The following is a 22305-nucleotide window of genomic DNA, read 5'->3' on the forward strand; positions in this document are numbered from 1 at the left end:
GCGGAAAGGAATACAGTCAACTAATACGGTCCCTTCATGTGCAATCGCAAGGAACCGACAGGCAAAGACTGTTCCCGGCTGTAATTAGTTGTATGTGATACCAATTATTTGGCGCATTTATTAACGCTAATTGTTTGAACACCCTGACATACCGAAAAAAAACAATTAAAACGTGTCTGAGCCATAACGGTGGTTATTAGTGTGTGATAAAATGTGGAAATTAAGCCATAAACGCACACCTCTATTAGCCCTGACACAGGGGAACAGAAATCTGACAGCTTCTAAAAGTCATTTACCAGAAAGATTTGTGGTCTTGTCTTAACTTTGTTGTGTTGGGGTATGTAATCTCTCCCAAGTCTCTTTCACATCACACTGGCTTGGCCCTAAATAGATTTATTCAGCTGTGCTTGCTAAGCCATTGTGAATTAGCATTAGAGAAGAAACGTTTGCTCTGATGTTGTCGGAGATAACAGCCTCAGGTCAGCAGTGCTTATCCATTAGAGGACTGAAAGGAAAACAAACCTTGTTTCTTCAGTTTGTAAAGATTGGGAAGGGAAATTGAAGTTCAGGCTAAGTACTTGAGATTAGCCAGAGGTGTTTTTATATACATGTGTGCAGTAGGGGTGTGCGATATATATCGTCTGCGATAATATCGTAATTGTTGTTTTAACGATGTGCGATTTGACATTAGAAAATATCGAGATATAATTTTTTGTCAATATCGCACACCCCTAGTGTGCAGGCATAAAGAAAGATCAGCAAACAAATGGATGGCTACAACAGATCTATAAAATATGGTTTTGAAATACTATTTTCAAGAAAGGCTTAAGTTTAATGACTCTAAAATGTCATCTGGTTTAACTATAAAGTAAAAAGTAATGACCTATTTTGGTTAAATGCAATGTAATACGTAAATACATGCAACATTCTCAAAAAGTTTTTTTTTTATTTTATTCATTTTTTTATTCTGTTAAGGTAATATATATATATATATATATATATATATATATAGTAAAATGTTTTTTTTTTATCATGAATTATTTATTCATAAATATCATTGTGTTTGTGTAGCACCAAATGATTTTACAAACTAAACTAACCTTGCCTTGTTGTAAAACGTCAAATTATCTGCTATTTTAAGATGCTTATTGACCCTGACACACAGTCATGAGGGTCTACAGGTGTCCTCTGTATGATATTATTTCCTGTTTATTTATTTTTTCCTACATGTTGGTTGAACCACATGATTTTAGGTGGCAGACAGTTTTCAAATATTAATAACAGTGTTTTTTTTTAAGAAATAACTAACATTATGCTAAAGATTTCTTTTCAAGAATTTCCTTCTTTTCATTAGACCTTTTTATTCATTTTGATATTAGGACAGTTGTATGATGAAATTAAATGGAACATTTTTTTTTAATGAATTATATCAAAATTAAATACAGAAATGAAAAGCATGCTTATAATAGACAAGTTGTATTCAAGTGATTCTGTGTCTGTGTTTTTAATGTAAATTAATAGATGAGACATAAAATTAACATCATTGACCTATATTCATACATCATCAAATCTTGAATTTTCTTAGGGGGATCAGTCGTCTACTTTTGTCTGCGGTTCCCTGGTGTCAGTCTAGCCAGCGTTCCCATCATACTCCTGGCACCTCTCTGAAGTACATACCACGTCGCGCCGTGCTGTATGTTCCCGGCAACGACGAGAGAAAACTGCAGAAGCTGACTTCGCTGGACGTGGACTGCGCCGTTCTGGACTGTGAGGATGGAGTCGCCCTCAACAAGAAGGTACCGACCACCCTAACCTTTCATTCTTCACCCAACACCTGGCTCTGTGAGACATAATCACAAAATCCTCATCATTTAAAGCTCTCTTTTAGCCAGGTGCTGATCCTTAATCACTCCAAAGAAAGCTACCTAAGCGCAATGCCTAAAACAAGCACATTTCCGTCCCATTATGTGCCAATAAAGGCAAAAATGCCCCCCTATCACATTCACTTGAAACAAGGTGCCCACTTCACACTGAGCAAACAGCAGGACTTCAGCAGATGCTGCAGGTTAAAAGCATTCTCGACCCGCCCACACAGCCAGCCAATTGGCCCTGTTTACCTCTCCATGAAACCGTGATTGGAGCAGGAGCTAAAAGGAGAACCGGTGGAAAGAAGTCAGCTAACAAAGGTTTTTAAGTCATGTTAATAAAGATGATTGATTTGGCCAGAGGCTATTCCTGCTTGAGTGGGAAAAACTTTGACTGACAGCCTAAACTGTGACCCCTAAAAAAAGGTGATGGATCCCAATGTTTTCCAACACCCACTAATTTCTTTATCACAACCAAGTGGGGGAGAAGGTTTCAAGAAAGCATCCACTAAAGCTGGCTTACTGCTTTCATGTCTTTTGTGTTGTTTCAGAGCTTTAGTTACAACTTGATCCATCTTTGACGGCCTTTAAGTGTCAAAAATGTGCTCAAAGGATAAAAACATGCCATTGTTACTGTGTCAGCATACTGACATATATCAACGTTAACATTGCTCTAAAATGAGAAGTATAAAAAGATAAGATTGTTGAGCCAAAATTCAGTTCTTCTGTGGGGTTCTGCCCAGATAGGATTATTTTGTTGAGGAATATTAATACTAGGTGATCTGAGAGGGGAGAATATGGCATTAGAGAAGGGTCTCAGGTCCCCTCTCTGAGCTGAGCGGGTTTCTTTTCGCTAGCTCATGTTCCTGTCAGGGCTGATAGAATTAATGCTCTCTGTAGTCTCCCTGATAAAAATGCTAATAACTCACTCTCGAAAAATAACAATGTACTTTGAGAAGAGCCTTAGAAATAATCCCATTGCTCCTCGGCTTTTTGATGGTATAAATCTGTCAAGACTAAAAGCACTTACAATCCTTCGTACAAGACGCAGTCAATTTTAAAGACCATATGTTAACTTTAAAGAGCCTGGCATGGTACAGGGAAAGCTGTGATCCATTATTTATTTGCTAGCACACAACTGCGTAATGTAAAAATTAGTTATTAACTCAATAATAAAACACACTTCGCTCCTCTGCACCCGCTCTTTCACTTCCCACACTCTCAGCTGTTTTCCCCATCCTGGCAATTGGAAATCCATGGGGGTTTGTGTATACCTATAGATAGATGTTTTGTTTTTTTATGACACTAAATGAAACTATTCCCGCAGCTCGGTTACTCTTTTATGGGCCGGTGAGGAGGACGGAAAAGGAACGCATACTGTACACATGCACAGGTTCTGAGGACTTTTTTTCATTGAGGCACTGATTTAACCAAGGTCTTCCTGTAATACTTCAGTGCTCAAACGCATTCAGATTGTGTCATTATTTAAAATTATTCAGGTTTGTATACAATTATTCAGTTTTGTATTGCTGATCATTGATAGAATCTTTAAATTTTTAATTTTGTAATATTTTGAATTAAAATTATTACACATTTGGGCCTTTTGTTACATTTTATTGAGAAGAGAATGAAGATGGAATAGGAAATAATAACTAGAGAGATGGAAATGCTAGATTCAAACTCTCATGCCCGATATAAGAACCATAGCTTAATGTACCAGGGCATATGCTTTAGCAACAAGGACACAGCTCCAGCATCAAACCATTTTAATTCTCAATTAATATGCTGAGAGCCTACAGATTGGATAGTGAACAAAGTTTAAAGAATAGCTCAGCCAAAAAATGAAAATTGTCATTAATTCACCCTCATGTTGTTCCAAAACGAAATGACTTTCTTTTTTTATGTGGAACATTAAAACAGATATTTGAAAGATATGACCCTGTTGCCGAAAAATAAATAAATACAATTTTCTGTTCTCAGAAGAGAACCTGCAGGTTTGGAACAACACGAGTGTAAGTTAATGATAATTTAAGTTTTAATTTTGATTAAACTGTCCCTTTAACTGGTGAAAGAATTGTTTATTCTGATTCTTTTGATGAAGTTTGAACTTAAATGAACTAATGTTTTACTGAATACTACACATGCTCTGTTCCAAAACCTACTTAAAATTTAATTTCATTCAATACTGAACCTTTCCATTTTTTTTGTGGATATATTTGTACCCAATATTTGAGTGTAGTATGTATTTTATGCTTTTTAGAGTATTGTTCTGTTTGTCTTTTTATAGTATTGTTCTGTTCTGTCTTAGCAACATGCTAACGTCAGACTCAACAGAAATCAGCTGTCAATTTAGTGTTCCGTGCAGAGCACTATTTGAATGCCAAAAAGAGTTGCTGCCTAGGTAGAGCGTTCTGAATTAGTCCCTTATGAGGTTCCTTAGTAGGCAGCAAGGCAGCTCGCTAGATTTTGGAACATTTCAAAGTCTTTTAGTTCCTTTTCATATTGTTGTTGTTGTTGTTGTCCTTTTATAAAAAACACTGTTGAATTGTGTTGGAAACACAACACATGGCATGTGTATGCTGTACATTGATAAATGAGGATGATTTCATAGAATGAAAATGCTGAAAGTGTTTGTTTGTTTGTTTTAAATTGATGATTGGATCTTGTCTGTGTGCCATAAGCATCATTGTTGTGCTCTCCCCACCCCCCCCCATAGCAAACCTGTGCCAATCTTTACCCTGTCCTGCCCGCTTGGTGCCATGTGACAGACGGTTCAGACTACTCAGTGACTGCCACTGCCACTCAGGACCAAGGCTTAACTCACACTCACACACTAGCACACACTTAGTATTTAAAAATATCTCTCCTTACTCATAAGCAGGGGTGGGAAGTCGTCCTTTTCTCTCCTCCAGCAGGGGCTGATGGCTACACCTGTCTTTTTTCGCTCCGGGGGCGTTTGTTTATTTGTGTTTTTTGTGGCAGAGATGCCCTATAGACTGCGGCTCAGTTTGGGGCATTCCACTCAACGCCTCCTTTTCCCCCCTCTTCTTCCCTGCCCGCCTCCTCTTTCTCTCTGTGGCAGCCTCGCTCCGCACTGCCCCCCTCCCAGCTCCAATCCCTGGAAGTTTGGAACTAATGAACTGACTGCTGAGCTGCCGCCACGGAGCTTGGTCCCAAACTATACTGTACTTCACACTCGATTTATTCTCCAGATGGCAAGACTACGCAGCCCTGCCGGGAGGGGCCACCTCTTCCACTGAAGTGTGAAAGTGGACGGATGTTGTTTTCGGATCCTCTGTGATCAGCTCCGAGCTCCCTCAAACCACCCGGCACCGTATGTAGAGAATAAATCCCCCTGCTAACAGGCACACTGGAGCTGTGATGGCTGTCTGTATGTTTGTGTGTGTGTGTGCCCTTGTTGTTTTTGCTGAGGTGCAGTGTCGCTGGCATTGGCACTTGTGTTATCTGATGCACTCACCTGCGGGTGGTGGCGACTGATGCTTGGAATCATGACAGTTATCCCTGATCTTTTTTTATTCCTTTCTCTCCCTCTTGTTCTTACTGTCTCTACACTCCTACCCTTTTTCTCCTTTAGTCAGCAGCGCTAGTGCAACACATCTTGCTAAGCAACAGGTTTGCTGGTTCTGCCCAGTCTGATGGAGATGTTTGCTTCTCAGAACCGATTTTGATGCTTTGTATGATCCAGACCTCAAGGTTTCGGGGAAGCTGCTTTAAATAATAGCTTGGTTTCAAATATTTTAACTACTGTCAAGCTACATAAAAAAAGCTATTTTACAAGCTGCTACTAAAAAGTAGTTAATTTGTAGCTATTTATTAATTTTAAAATCACATTTTAAATATATAACCAATTCTATAATTTTATAATTTAATTTGAGTACTATTTCTTTGAAGGAATTAAATTTGACTCACAAACAATAACTTTTTTTTAATGAGTTTTAAAAACTTGATTAAGGTGAATCAGGTAAACAGATAATTTGTTGAAAGGGGTCAGTAATATTCCTTTTTGATCAAGTGACAGTAAAGGCATTTATACTGTTACAAACGTTTTCTATTTCTATTTCTTTTGAACTTTCTATTCATCCAAAAATCCTGCCAGGAGGCAGCAAACTTTTTTTCAACATTAATAATAATAATAATAAAAACAACGTGTTTCCTGAGCACCAAACCAACATATTAGGATGATTTCTGAAGATTCAATGTTACACTGAAGACTGGATTAATGGTTGCTGAAAATTCAGCTTTGCCATCATGTGAATAAATTACATTTAGAATGTAATCAAAAAGAAAATGGTGATTTTAAATTGTAATAATATTTCACAATATAACGTTTTTTACTGTATATTTGATCATATAAATGCAGCATTGGTGAACATAAGAGACTTTCAAAAGCCTTAAATCGTACCGACCCCAAAGCTTTAAACAGTAGTGTAAATCAAGCCCAGAAGAATGTCAATAATGCAGTGGTATTAATTGACTGTACTGTAAGTGTGTGATTCTAAGAGCTCAAATGTTTTGACTGTGTCACAGCAGATTGTCATGTGTCTGTGTTATGTTGTACCATTTGGTCTTTTCTTTATCAGCCCTGGTGGTGGCAGTAGATGAAATGATTTGGGGGAAAAGAAAAGTCTCACATGGCTTATATTTTAACATATGCAATCAGCAGTTTATATATCAGCTGTGACTGAAAAGTCTTGCAGTAAAGCTCCATAGCAGTGGCTCCCTGTGTGAGAACGTTTCTGTTATCTTTTTCTGTAGTACACATTCACAAGTACAGTATGCGTTTTCTGTTTGTCAGGACTGGCTTAATAATACACTATTGTAGTCTTGAATTTCAGTTTGAGCTCATTTGAAAGTGTAATACTTTGGCTTCCTGTCAACATTCCCAATTTACCATAATCTATGCAACCAACTGTTATCTGATATAGAAGCTTAAAATGCAATGCCGGCATTTTGAAGTAATCTCAGATTTCCTCCGCCACACTCACTGGGTCGGTTCAAAGAGGGAACACCACAATGCATTGCAATAGTGTAGTGATGTGTAGATTTAGTGAGCGTTAGTGAAGTCCACATCTCAGATGCTGCAAAATAATAAAATGTAGCCTTTTGAGCTCATTTCAGCTGGGAGCTTGCTTAAAAAAGCTGTCCTGGTGCTCACTGCTCATGGGTGGCTGTTGATGTGATCAAATGTCATCATTTACATATCCTCATGTCGTACCAAACCTGTATGACTTCCTTTCTTCTGTGGAACACAAAAGAAGACATTCAGCAAAATGTTCATGCTGCTATTTCCCCATACAGTGAAAGTAAATGACGACCACATATAGCAAAATCCAAAATATGTGAGCATGCTATATGTGAGGAAAAGACAGAAATTTAATCACTCAATGTGCCATATTTGAAAATGTCTATATTAAAATTGCACAACTGATTTGAAAGCCAGAGGAAGAATTTTCACTAAACTAAAAATTTCTGTCTGTTATTGTGCTCTTTTTATTTTTGGACCTCAGCAAGTCCAGTTCCCATGCACTTTTGTCGTATGAAAAGGAATAGGTCTCTTTTTGTGTTCCACAGAAGGAACATCATGCAGATTTTGAATGACACAAGGGTGAGTAAATGATTACAGAATGCTTATTTTTGGATGAACTATTCCTTCAAGTAGAAAGGGCTCTCATCAAATAGTGCAGCTGAGGAACACAGAACGCTCTACAGCCAAGAGAAACAAACGGCAATCACCCAGAAAATGGATCCCCAGCATAAGTGAACTCTGATAGCCTGTGTGCTGACAGAAACTGCCTGCCAGTCAACCCTGTGGCATGTGTGTGTCATACATTTGTCATAGGAACTGTGTGAACTGTGTAGTCATACTAGGGTAAAGTTTATTGAAGGGTCAGTGAAGTAGGGTGGTCCCGATTGCTTGGAACTGAATAAAAGAGATGATGACTGAGGAGGAGATTGAAAGATTTCTTCAACCATCACAATTCTGACATCATCTTTGCTTTTTTATGTAAATTAAATATTATGACACGATAGATTGGACATCTGTACATGTTTTTGTAATATCTGGTGTGTGAAATCTGAGGACAAGTGAACACTTGTTTTTTTTTTTCTAGTTCACTTTAAAGAGATAATTCACCAATAAATGAGAATTTTCTCATAATTTGCTCACTCTTGTGTTGTTATAAACTTCTGTGTGACTAACTTTCTTCTGTGGAACTCAAAAAAAATATTTTTTTGAATAATGTTCAAGCTGTGTTTTGGCATACAATGAAAGGAGACTGAGAAAGAACTGTCAATTTTCAAAAAGGTAAAATAAGCACCAAAAAAGTCATAAAAAACATACTTCAGTTTTGCGTGAGCAACAAAATGTAATTTATTGCCACAAGATGCAACAACCAATGCAGTTTGACGTCATTGCTGTGTCTTGAGGAACACTGTAAAAAATGATTGTGATTTTAACAGTAAAAGACTGTAAAAATGCTACAGTAAAAACTTGTTAACTGGTTAACAGTAAGTTTCCATACTATATTCGATGAATAAATGTAATTACATTTAATGTAATTTTACAGTAAAATACTGTTAAAAATACGGTTTTTGGAAGTGAAAAAGAAAGTCATTGTATAATTTACAGTGAAAAACCGTAAATTGACACTCCCAGAATTCCCTGCATGACACTTCATATTTGATTTCTTCTTAATTTTTTCTTATCAGTTGTGTACATTAGGGTTTAACCTTACATCTAATATTGTTAAATTAATGTTTATTGCATTATTTCAGTATCATGTGTGTCACCATGATGGGGTTTAGTGTTTGTGTGAATGACACTGTGCACCTTCTATATATAAGTATTGCCCTCCTCAGCTCGTAGAAAAGCTGTTTGTGATTAGCTTTGGTTCATCATATGACTTTCTCATCACCACCAGTTTTTGGTGGTTATCAGTGCATTACAATGGTTCAAAACAAATATTAACACTTCAATATGTTGGTTTATTAGCATTACGTCAGTTAATGGAATACGGTATTTTATTGTGAATTTAAGTTAAGTCTATAAAACCTAAAATGTTGCTACCATATTTTTTACGGTGACGTTCTGGCAATCACAGCCACAATGTGGCTAAATGTCACAGATTTTTTTTTACAGTGAACAAGCACAAATGAGAAATGTGAGACACAGAGGGTAAACTCTTCCTGTAATTTTAATGTTCATGATGTGTAAAGACTAATGACACACATCTGTCTTCTGTGAATCTTGTGGAAGGAGCCAGAGTAGTCAAACAAAGCCATAACATGTCATTGTATCACTCACAATTTGCAGCTACAACATGAAGATCTTTCTTCACGTTGTCACCGGGAAAAGGATGCATGTCAAATATAGCTGCTGCATTATATGCAAGCAGACACTCATACGCTATGCCTGATGCACATAACTAAGATAAGTCATGAGATTAGTGATATCTACTTGATCTGGGGGGATTTCTCTGTCTCACAGTATGATGAATGTTTATGAGAGGTGTTAAAAACTGGTTGATTTTTAATGGCTTCATTCGGGATGAATGGATACATGTGCTCTGAGCAGAATAATAACACATGATTGGAGATAAGCTCCATTAAGAATTTGTTTCAACAAGATTACATATGACAAAGACTGTGCGTCAACTTAATTTACGTAGGATCTATTATACAGCATCAAACACTTCCTTTTATAATGCACAGAGATAATTTAAGTCTTTTATCTAACATATTAATACATAATACATGTGTTTTTTATAGCATTTTTATCTAGCAAAGCAAATTTAGTAGTAGTAGTAGTTTTTTTTTTTTTTTTTTTACTTAATCGCATTATGGTTTGTATTGGATTAATGCTATATTGTATAAATCATAACTGATACATTTTCAAAATGTTCATGCTCTTTAAGCATGATTTAGCAAGATAACTGCATTATATCATTCACTGGATTTGCACATATGCTGTACTTGGAGAGACCATTACTCATTTAGATACTATTGCCTACAGAGCAAACAGGTCTGTGGACGATGCAGTAAACATGGGACTTGGTCTATTTTTTATTTTTTATTTATTTAAATTTATTATCTGTGTTTTTTTGTTTTTTCACTGTCATTCTGTTACACTGTGGAAGCTTCTGTCACGAAAACAAATTCCTCGTATGTGTAAACATACCTGGCAATAAAGCTCATTCTGATTCTGGATTCTGATTGTGATTCTATATATATATATTTATATTTGTGGTTGTTTTAATAATAATTTGTTTTTATTTTTGTTTATGTTTTCCATTTTCATTTTAAATTTAGTTAAGGTTTTAGCAATTTTTTCATGTGTTTTTGTCATTTTTGGTTTTTATAATTTTTTTATAGTCTATAGTTTTACTTCAGTTTTAGTTACTTTAGTACATCAAGTTAAACTATATATATATATATAAAAATACACTGGAGAACGGGCACGAGGAAGTGAGGAGACGTGGAGATTTCACAGAACGAGAGTCTTTTAATGATTCAATAGGGAGATACAGAGCACAAGGAAGATGTTCAAGACCCGACAAGGAAAGGAAACATGAGGCAAACTACACATTTATACTAAACTTAACGAGGGATAGACAGGTGCGGGGAATCAACTAATAATGAGACAACGAGAACAGGAACATGACCAAATAAGGGAACACTGAAACAGAAACGGGGCAAAACTGGTCCTGACATATCGCCCCCCTCCCGGAAGGCGCGTCCTCGCACCGTAGAACAACAGAGGGGGGGAACGAACTAAGGAGGCGGCTCAGGAGGAGGACGGACGCTCGGGAGGGGGCCGGCAGACAGAGACCAGGGAGGCGACGAAGGAGGGAGGAGACAGGAGGGGCCCGGAGCAGGAGGAGCACAGCAGGACCCAGGCCACAGCCATAACGGCGGCCCACGGTGGAGCTGACGGAGGGAGGAGCCATGGAGGAGGAATGGCCGCTGACTCCAGGGGCCTGACCAACGGTGGCGGAGCAGGTGGTGGAGGAGCCCAAGGCGGAGAGCCGATGAGCCAGGGCGACGGGGAGCATCCGGAGGTCCTAGGTGGAGCAGATGGCGCCGGCGACCGACGCGAAGGCATGAATCCGGGAGGCCACGGTGGAGCCGGAGCGACAGAGGACTGAGGCAGAGCCAAGGGGATGAAGAAGCCTGGCGGAGTCAGAGGGACGGAGGGACACCGCACTCCTCCGGCTGCGCCTCGTCTCTCCGGCTCTGTCAGGCTCCTCCATCCCTTCGGCTCCTCCTCGGCAATCTGTCGCTCCGGCTCCACCGCGGCCTTCTGGATCCCCGCCTCCGCCTCGGTCAATCTGCTCAGGTGGTGGAGGAGCCCAAGGCGGAGAGCCGATGAGCCAGGGCGACGGGGAGCATCCGGAGGTCCTAGGTGGAGCAGATGGCGCCGGCGACCGACGCGAAGGTGTGGATCAGGGAGGCCGCAGTGGAGACAGAGCGACAGAGGACTGAGGATGAGCCGAGGGGATGAAGGAGCCTGACGGAGCCGAAGGGACGAGGCGAAGCCAGAGGAGTGGAGTCCCGAGGCGCAGGATGGTTGACACCAGACCAAGGCGGAGCCGGAGGGAAGAGGGAGCCCGGTGGAGCTAGTGGACTGCCAGGCCACGGCGGAGAGGAGGGAGCTAGGAAGAGTCAAGGGAAACTCCAGCCACGGCGATGCTGGTCCCGCGGAGCTCACACCGCATAGATGGTGGGCTGAGGGCGAGCAGAGGGGCTGCCAGACGACAGCGGAGGAGGAGGCAGGAGCGGGTGGGAGAGCGGCCATTTGTGAGCCTCCGGGCTTTCAGGCCAGAACTTTGGAACGGGAGCCCTCTCCTCTTCGGTGTGGCACAGTTGCTGTGCCATACACAGCTCACCCTCAGCCGTGGTGCAGGGGGCGGAGCTCCTCTCCGCGCTCACACTGTCCTCGGCTTTCTCCCTCGTGGCGGGCGTTGTTGCCGGCTCACACACCTTGACTGACGCCATTTGCAGCTCAGCGATCTCTCCCCCTGCTCCAGCAGGAGGAGGTACTCCGGACGGGAGAGGGGATCCATGGAAAACACAATGGAAGCAAAACACTGAGGGAAAAAAAATGGAAATCAAAATGGAGGGTAGACACACGGAGGTAGCTGTTTCGGTCGGGTCTTCTGTCAAAATACGCTGGAGCACTGGCACGGGCACGAGGAAGCGAGGAGACGTGGAGATTTCACAGAACGGGAGTCTTTTAATGATCCAATAGGGAGATACAGAGCAGAAGGATGACGTTCAAGACCCGACAAGGAAACATGAGGCAGACTACACATTTATACTAAACTTAACGAGGGACAGACAGGTGCGGGGAATCAACTAATAATGAGACAACAAGAACAGGAACATGTCCAAATAAGGGAACACTGAAACAGAAACGGGCAAAACAGGTCCATAATCCTGACATATATATAGATATATAGATATATATATATATATATATATATATTAGTTAACATTTATTCCAAGTAAAAAAAAAAATGTTATGGGTTTTATAGTTATTTTTTAATTTAGTTAGTTTTAGTTAACTGTCATAACCTCTCTGTGATTGATTGTTTCTTATGGCATGTTGCTATTATTATTATTGTTATTAGTTCTTCTTTGCTTCACATGGCACACTTGAAACAGAAAGGTGACTTCGTTATAAAGCTCTGGCTCTGGCAGCAGGTGTGAACAGCTCTAATGGCCAGATAATTGAAAGTCAGTTACTGCCAACACTCCTTGTACCCCATATACTCCATGTAATGTCACTTTTTTTTTAAATCTGACCTTTGCTTTTATAAGTGTCTAGCAAATAATCTGCTCCCTTGAAGAAGAAACCTGGTAAAAACACCATATAATACAATGCAATGCAATGCAATACAATACATTACAATTAATATAATATAATACATCATTTTAAAGGGGAAAATAAAAACACTCATATAATTGTCATGACTTCGGTCTGATCAGCAGGTTGTTGTTGTTTTTTTTGTCTGTTTTGACAGTTCGCCATGTGCTCATTGTCTTCGTGGTTTCCCTCCCCATCGTTATCTTATTAACTACTTTAGCTGCCGTCACACCTGTGACTTGTTAATTCCTTAATTCTCCCTCTTTTTAAGTTCCCCTCGTGTGTAGTCTTGTGTCTGACTGTTGTGGTGTGAACACGCTGCACTTCGTTCGTGACCTACTACCAGTCTTGTTGTGTTTTTGTCCTGCCGTGTTTTCATAGGCTCCAAGTACAGTTTAGTGTTTTCAGTTTGTCTTTTCTGCTCGCTCTCTGCCTCTCGTTTCACCAGTTTTCTGTTCCCCAGTTCCTGCCCTGTCATTACCAGAACCGCGCTTCGCGGCCTCTCCTCTCCTGCCCCTCTCGGCGCATTCAAGAAGGAACTCTCTGCCCTGACGTTGCGTCAGTGCCGACGCTTGGACCCTGTGCGCTGTTCTCTCTCTCTACTCTGACGTTGCGTCAGCACTGACGCTGGGAATCTGTGCGCTGTTCTCTCTCTCTACTCTGACGTTGCGTCAGCACTGACGCTGGGACTGTGTGCGCTGATCTCCGTACGCCTTAACCTCTCTGCCTCGTGGAGTGACTGGAGGCTCGTTTGGGCTGTTCCCCTCTTCCTGTCTCTAATCACTGCCCTGAATTACGGATTCTGGTCTGCAGTCCCAGCCGAGTTTTGTGTTTTGAGATTCAAATAAATTTGAGTTGAACCTGCAAATTGAATCCGTGTTTTTCCCTGACAATAATATTTAGTTTGACCTCATGAAGTTGACAGATAATTTAAGGACCTCTATTCACAGCAATTTGTTGAGGGGAAATTAATTCATTCATGTTAGCTAACTGTAACTATGTTACCTTGAACTGTTCATTTGTGAAATACTTGAACACATTCACTTCTGATAACAGATCACTCTAAATTGTAATGTAGAAATGCATTTTCTGTAAAGCTGCTTTGAAATGATGAGTATTGTGAAAAGCACTATACATATAAATATGAATTGAACGGAGTTAAATTGAGTATAAAAACTATTTGGTATCCTATTTGTGGAAAGTGTCACATCTGGGTTGCTGTTATTATTGTAACACAACTAGAAAAACTTGTGCAATCATAATCAGCTTTAAAAAGTTACAAAGTTTTTTACTTTGAAATGTTTAGTGTTTTCTGTTTATCTTTGAATAGTATAAAATAATTATGTCAAGAGTTGCTACCTATACAACTTTGATACAGTACAAAACCCTGAGAAAAACTGAGCTCTGTCATTTCCCTAGAGGCACAGAGATTCTTCGGTTCCCACTCTCATCACAGGCTTAGATGTTTTTCCTTCAGCACTTCAGTAGCAGAAGAGACTCTCACATGCAGCCTGCATCACAAGGCTACACTGTTGTGTTGCTTAAAGGCAGGTTATGATGACAGACATTTCAAGTACTTTGAGAACAGAAATAAATAGCGCCCATGAACAGCAAGAATCCATAGTTAACCATGAATGGCAGATGTTGAATGTGCCCAAGGGCCGATCTGAACGCTCCATTACCGTAACCTCTTTGTCATCTTGATGCTGGGAGTCCATTGTGGCCCAACGTATCACAAAACGCTGAGTTTTGAAGAAAAGTGCATATTGTCCCTCTCTCATTATCAAATTACAAATGTCTGTTTTGATTGGCAGAGCAGGTCAGTAAAATGTGAGCTGCCCGAGCAGCGCTCTGAAGTAGTAACAGATCATTCTTCAGCCTCACAGTGTGAGGAGAAGTGGTGGTTTTCGAGAGACTGAGAATCTAGCGGTGAGTCTTGAGGGACAGGCTTTCCTCTCATGCGGAACGGGACAAATGCAGAATCAGATGCTGGATCTGTTAGTCATTCATCTGGAATAGAGCTCCAGATGCCCAGTGCGTCACCTGTCAGACCCTGTCCATGAGACATTGTTTGCTTAGATTACACATCTAGGGAATCAAAGTCACCATCTCTCACATAGTTCCAACTCATTTTTGAAAATATCACAATCAGTTGCAAGAAGCTGGGATGAAAAACAATAAAAATTAAAAGAGTGAGAAACGTTAAATGCAAATTTAGTTTCTTTTTGTCCCTCCCTCTCACATTTCTTGCTCTCATTTCTAATAATGCAAATGTATAAGAAATTGTTATACATTTCAAATGTCATACAAACCACTCATTTTTCCGGTGCTTTGATTAGACACTGAATAATCCAAACACAGATCCATTTCTTGGCATATTGCACAGTTGGAGTCCAAATTTTCTAAAAATGTGAATGATCTGGCCTTTTTTTAAATGAGAAGTCAGTGTCTACAAACTTTAAAGTCTGTCCTTTGTTTTGAGTGTTTTGTGGACGTGCTGTCATGATACTGTGTTGAGCTTTAATGATGGGCTTGATGGAAACAATCAAAGATCCTTCAAACCTGCCATTCTCCTGGTCACTCTGTGGGATGCTGGGTGATTGGGAAAGGGTCTTTTGAAGCAACTAGTTGGACAGGTTTCCATTAATGTAAAACATTTCAGCTTTCAAAGCGCTTTTATTCCGGCTCGGAATGGCTGGGTCCCCTCAGGAGCCCAAGATCTTCTCAACAATGTTCTTTCTGTCAATTTACTGTGAGGGGAGATGAGTTAGCGAGCCTTCCCACTGATAGAAATTCAAATGTTTTGCTGTCAGGAATATCAGTTCAAAGCAAAATATAGTGATAAAAAGCAGAGAATCGCATGGCATGAAGGTTTGATATAACATTACACAATTCAGCGGTTATTTCAGTCTGATTGGTCCATTTCTAGCTACGCTGTTGTCTTTTGACTGATATAGGAGCTTTTTGATGTTGATTTGTTACTAGCCTTGTGTTTTTGTTCAAGAGTGAACGTTGATATCAGCCATTGGTTCGCCAGTGTCTAAGACACTGGATCAGTCTTGGATTATACTGGAGGACTCAAACTGGATCCACCATGGAAGCTTTACAAATGCTGAGTTATGGCTTCATAAACCCACCGGCCCTTCTAATATTACCACTGTGATCTCTAAATATATTATAGGTTTTAAACGTACACATGACTTCCTATTGAGGATCACTTTGTGTTCAGTTTGCTATTCAGCAACTCTTACCATAAACTGTAAGCTGAGGACCACAATGTCAGTTTAGACACGAGTGTCTAGACTGTGTGTTGGATTTAATCTGTTTTGCTAGTTATATATCTGCAACGCTTCAGATGTTATATAGATGATTTCATAGCTTTGGGCTTGTGTACACTTTCAATTTTGTTATACAAATGGTTGACAGTGTTGTTATTTTAGCTCTAGGTTGAGGGAATCTGAATCCAGACCGCTTGTGATTACCAGTTCAAAAGAAAGGTTTTATAGTCCAGACTCAACTTAATAGAGGGTTACAGATTTAGACTAGAGATTTACCATCTTTTACCATCTCATGACCAATACTCATAATGTTTTTTTTTTAATATATATATATCTGATAGCTGACATGCAGAACCCTTTTATTATTTTTTTTTTTTCTGTTTGTGCTTTTTGACAATAATACCTGGTTCGCTATTAGGCTAAAGCAATAATAATAATAATAATAATAATAAAAGAAACATAGCATGAATTTTATTAATATTCATTTTAATAATAATAACAGTAGTAATTATTATTATTATTATTATTAGAATATATTAATTAAATTAAATAAAAAACTGATGAACCTTAGGCCAGACCATAAAAGACATCCAATATACATTTAAGTCTAGATATTAATAATAATTATAATAATAATAATAATATTATTATTATTAGAATTACTAAACTAAACTCATTTTATTTTTTATTTATTTTATTTTTGTTCTTTCCTTCTATTCATTATCTCTAAACTCGATGTAAATGCCATGTAGTTGGCTGGCTTGTGGCCATTATGGTCTGGGCTGGGTGCAGTGGGTGAGTCAGTCCTTTAGCATTTTAAACAAGTAGTTCAGCTAAAAATTAGCATTCTGTCATTATTTAAAATTTCTTCTTTGGAATACAAAAAAAAAGATATGTTAAAAAAAATATATAACTTTTTCCATACATAAAAACTATACAATTAGCAGCCAGTTTTTGGGTAGAGGTGCCGGTGGACTTTGTGAAGATGACCTAGGCCAAGTAGTTCCTCATTCAAGTTGAATTAACCCATAAGCCTTGGCCCCCTCCTCTCTTTCTCTTGGCCTTTCTCATCCCTCCTCTGATCTAACCTGACAACCCCTGAGCTACTGTTTCCTCCTCCTGCTTAACTGAGACCACATTTCCCTTCGGATGGAGTTGGAGTGCTGTGTTCAGACCAATGGAAACCTCTGCATTGAGCTGCATCTGGTTTGAATCTCCTGGCGTGTGCTGCTGTTGTCACAGTTAGGCACTGGAACTTGGCTTTAACTTTGATTCTTCCTCCCTCCACTTCCTTTGGTCATGTGTCTGTGGTGTTTGTGTGGAAGACTTGTGTGCAAGGCTTTTCACTTTACGGCCTTTGGTGAATCCGCTGTAGTGAGGTTGATCCCTCTCGCTAGATCTTTCTCCGCACTGTAATCCCAGGCGCCAGCCACCACTTCCCCTGTAAATTCACATAGCGTCCACTCGTCTAAACTGATGCATCTTTATCTTTTTACAAGTGCACCCAATGCCCAGTTCAAACGGATATGTCCATGTTGCAGTTTTATTGCTTGTAGTTTTCCATATGTAACATGATATTTATTACATATATTTATAACATAATATTGAGAATATTTCCTCCTGTTTATTAGGTAAACACAAATCATCCAGTAGCAAAAAAAGCTAACAATAAACCGTCTACTTTCACTCAATTTTTCCACGTTTGATACCCTCAAGCCTGTGTTCTTGGTCAAATAGAGTGTCTGAATTGTGTAAAATATCCATTCAGTGTTTTTTTGTTTTTTTTGCAATTTTATTACATCACTGAATACTGCATAAACAGTTGGGTCAGTCTTTAATTTTGTGTTCCAGCATGCATTGGGGCATTTCCATTCTTTAATAGCAGCTGTGGTGAAGAAAGTACTTTTGACACAATGGATTCTTTTTTCTTTTTTTTGACAGGATGCAGCTCGGAAAACTATCCCAAAGATGTTAGCTGAGCTGGATCTGGGGCGTACGGAGAAGTGTGTGCGGGTGAACTCGGTGTCCAGCGGCCTGGCTGAAGCTGACATGGAGGTGATTCTGCAGGCAGACGTGCTTCCCACAGCTCTCATGCTGCCAAAGGTAGAGGATACAGGAGAGGTGCAGTGGGTGAGTGAGTCTTTTAGCATTTTAAATGAGTAGTTCACCTAAAAATTAGCATTCTGTCATTATTTACAATTTCTTCTTTGAAATACAAAAAAGGTATGTTGAAAGAAATCTTTTGTCCATACATAGAAACTATACAATGAGCAGCCATGACTAAAAAAGATTTAAAAGCACCATAAAAGTTGTCGTTCAACCCATGAAATTATTCAGCAAGGATGCAATAAATTGATCAAAAGTAAAGACAGTAAAGACATTTATAATGTTACAAAAAATATTTTTCAAATAAATACTGTTATGAACTTTATATTCATAAAAGAGTCCTGAAAAAAAGTTTTACGGTTTCCAACATTGGTAATAATTCTAAATGTTTTTCAAGCAGCAAATTAGCCTATTAAAATGATTTCAGCCTATTAGAAAATTCAGCTTTGCCATCAAATTACATTTTAAAGTATATTTAAAAAAGAAAACAGTTCTGTTTTTACTGTATTTTTGATCAAACAAATGCAGCCTTGGTGAGCATAGGTGACTTCTTTCAAACAGTAGTGTTTTTCCCAAAAATGTTATCAGTACATTTGCAAATATTGAATTGTGCATTGAGGACTCATATGTTTCCATATGATTATGGTTAGATTATAGGTAATGTAACATTCGTTATAATTTCATCCCACAAATTGAAGTCTATGCCCTGCCTAATGTGAAAAATGAGACACTAAAAATACCTCCGGTGTGCTCTTGCATTTTCCATCATTTGTAAAGAACACAACACCCTCTGAACTCACAGAGTAAGACAAAACCACAGGCCTTTTCAAAGCAACAATAACAATCTTTTCTATTAGTCTGTACAGAGGACTTGATCCCTGTAGTCAGGCCCAGGGAGAAATGGGGCTGTATATCTTGGCATCAGCTCAAGAAAGCCATGACATTTTAAAGCTAGCTTCACAAGGCAGATGTCACAAAGTACTTCTTTACCCTGGAAACACAGGGCCTCTTCAATAAACCTATACTTAGGTTTATTTAGGTTTGGCATTGTTGAGATTGGCATTGTTCAAATCAAAGTAGAAGGCCAATTTAACCACTTGTATAGATCTCATTATAAGATGGTTGGTCAGTGAGCCAGCCAGTGACAATACAGATTGTCTCAAAGCTAGCAGACATGAACCAAAAGCCACAAAACACTCTTTTCTCCTGATCACTTCCGTGTGTGTGTGTGTGTGTGTGTGTGTGTGTGTTTCAAGAGGTGTTGAAGATGTCTGTTCGTCCATCAAAGCAAGGCTTCCTCTGCCAGGCAGCCCCAGGAGGCCCCTGGTGGCCCCCAGCATAGCCAATACACCAGCCCCCAAATCCCTCCAGCTCTTTTCCCCCAACTAGCCAACCCAGCCCAAATCTGCAGTATTCAGCTACTCTGCATGACCACTGAAAAGACCTGAAAGAAGCCACAATATCTTAACTAGGTAGATGAAGGGAGGGAGGGAAGCTGAGAGATGGAGGGGGCCCCTAGTCTGTTGCTCACAGTTAGTTTAGACTAGAAGAAGGAAGTTTTTAACTAGTGGTTTTAATTAGTGCTCATATATTTCCTGGGCCGCTCAATGTTTCCTCCCTTTTTAATTGCTGACAGGTGTTCATATTGTTGTCTCTATTTCTTGTTCACTGCCATTTTGTCTATTACTTTATTGCTTTCCTCTGAATTAGTTTTATAAAAAATATTTGGTGGCTCTTGAACGTATATATAAAAAAATAAATAAAAAATAAAGAGATGAATGATTTGACTATATGGTTTCAGGGATCCTCTCTCACACACATGTAAAAATAAACCCATTTTCAGAGTAAAATGACCTACACTATCAGCCATTCACTACCCACTTAGCCACTCAAAAATCAATACAACCTCTACACATATGTCACATTGGGTAATACAGTGTGTGTGAATGCATTAAAAAGTGCACACATATGTGGCGGGGGTTAGAACCTGCTCTCTGCATACTTTGCACACGGTTGAGCTCATAGCCACAGCAGGATACGGGAGATTGTGAGTGGAGAGGAAGTCATGTAGCACTGACCTGACACATGGGCTCACTGCTTTGAAAGTGGCGTGAGACGAACATGAAAGGAGAGGTAGTTTCTCTCTTTCTCATTTTTGCTGTCCCTAACAGCTCTGATCATTGGACAGTTTGGATATGTCGTCATACTTGGCTATACAGAATCCTTACCAGAACTGACCATTGTCATGTAGTTTCTGTAAAATGCCGTAGTTATTGCAGTTTTTGTTGCTGCTATATATTTGTAGTGTTTTTGTATTTTTGACAGCTATCCTCAAAAAGAAAGAAAATATCTGCTCAATACGCAATATGTAACAAAGTTAGTAATTTCCAGTTATGTGGTTGTGTGCCACTATTGGTCTGTTTTTTGTGTAGTCTGACAAGGCTACATTGACTCAACCAATGGCATGAATTGGGGGCGGGACTGCATGTTTGGCCAACCAATGACAGACAAACCGGTTTCATTAAAACTGATATTATTATTTTTGTAATTCCATTTACTGATATAAAATCAGCAACATTTAACTAATTAAATTATTTATTTGGCTTTATTTTTGAATGTCAAGTCATTTGCAAGTTAAATAACAACATAGTAGACTATTTAAAACAGCAGCATTTTGGTGTCATTACTAAGTTAGTATTTTTTTATATTTACTCGCTAATCCAGTGGTGTTATTACATGTTTTACTGTGGAATGAAAGAGGGAGCATCAAGTCATAATGGAGCTTTTTATTGTAAAAGTTGAGCACTACTTTAAAATCATCTGTTTTTTTAATACCGTAAAATAAACACCAGCTATCAAATGCTATAGTGTAGCATTAAATACCTCTTTTTCCCTTGTGTGTTTGTGTCTGTGATGAGCAGTCAGTGATTGTCTAATCCAACGCACAACACAAAGTCGTACCACTACAAGCCTGATTATCTCTCTCTCCTCCTTCTCTTCTTCTCGTCCCGGCGGCCGACCCTAAATCCCTCTGTTGTTTATTTTCTTTCCCTTTTTCATGTAGATGAGCAGAGGAACCTCCAGACTGATTTGTTGCTAAAAGATGGACTTACTTGTTTCCTTTTGTGTGAAAATCTTCTACTCTCCCTTTCTATCCTCTCTCTGCGTGCTTGTTTGACTGACAAGGCTTATTGGACTATAACAGGCGTAACTCTCCCCCACTCCTCCTCCTTTTGTCCGCAGACAATTCTCCCACAGATTCGGAGCTGTGCGCATTCTTTGGTCGCCACACTACTGAGTCCTGAAAGGAACCAGCTCGAGTCCCGTCCCTCCCCGTCCACTCCTAATTCCCACCCCCCCTTCCACCACCACACAGTGAAATGAGCACTACAGCAGGCCGGAAACATTTAATCTGGCCCTCTTTTGAAGAGAATTAATTGAAACTTATCCACTTGCCGCCTTCTTTGCTCTAGCGGCTCCCTCACCCCAAAATCCCTGCCTCGTTCCCATCCAGATCATGGCGGATGGGGCCGCCGTGGCACTTGTGTCGAGAAGTGTGGGTTTTTGCAAGTGGCCTATAGGGACCGGAAAAGCTTGTGACCTGAGAGCGGTATTAGCATTTGCGCAAGTGTGGTTCAATGTTGAGTTCCCCTCCAAGATGTGTAAATATTGAAAAGGCAGATCGGTCCTGAAACTTCGGCACAGTAAAAGCACACCTGTAATTTGTTGTCACTCATCAATGTCCTAATGGCGCCTCTCCATAAAGGAAATGGAAGGGCTGCCAAACAAGCCCTTCCCTCTCCCTCCCTTTTCTCCATTCGAGGGGAATATTATGCTAAGCCGTTGGCGTTTCCATGTTGCCATAGCAGCATTACTCCTGCAGTGTTGTGACCTCAGATGATTACAGTACCAAGCTTATTGGGTCTTGAAAACCCCTTTGAAGATGAAAAGTCTTTGATGGTTTATATTTATGCAAATCTCTCAGATATGATTTATCCTACTGAGATTGAATGGGACATGATTAAAATTCCCCCATTAGAAAAAAATCCCTCAATGAAGGCGTATTCTTTGGGCTAATAAAACAAGTGTGTGTGGAATATTTTAGCCTTTATTTGGAAAACTAGCCTTGACGTACCTGAGGTTATTTTAATCTGCTGTCCCCGATGTGTGA

At 39.6% G+C, this 22305-nt stretch overlaps 1 protein-coding gene across 1 annotated transcript in view; it reads left to right on the forward strand.

The window, feature by feature from the left end:
- LOC107681316 (citrate lyase subunit beta-like protein, mitochondrial) overlaps nucleotides 1–22305 on the forward strand; it is an 88558-nt gene that overhangs the window by 54976 nt on the left and 11277 nt on the right. The window contains exons 2-4 of the mRNA XM_016477598.1: nucleotides 1493–1503; nucleotides 1586–1796; nucleotides 17970–18158. Coding sequence (XP_016333084.1) covers nucleotides 1493–1503; nucleotides 1586–1796; nucleotides 17970–18158 — 411 coding nt within the window. The remainder of the gene's footprint in view (nucleotides 1–1492; nucleotides 1504–1585; nucleotides 1797–17969; nucleotides 18159–22305) is intronic.

The sequence above is a fragment of the Sinocyclocheilus anshuiensis genome, unplaced genomic scaffold (genome assembly GCF_001515605.1).
Source record: "Sinocyclocheilus anshuiensis isolate Anshui unplaced genomic scaffold, SAMN03320099.WGS_v1.1 scaffold1620, whole genome shotgun sequence".
NCBI classification, from domain to species: domain Eukaryota; kingdom Metazoa; phylum Chordata; class Actinopteri; order Cypriniformes; family Cyprinidae; genus Sinocyclocheilus; species Sinocyclocheilus anshuiensis.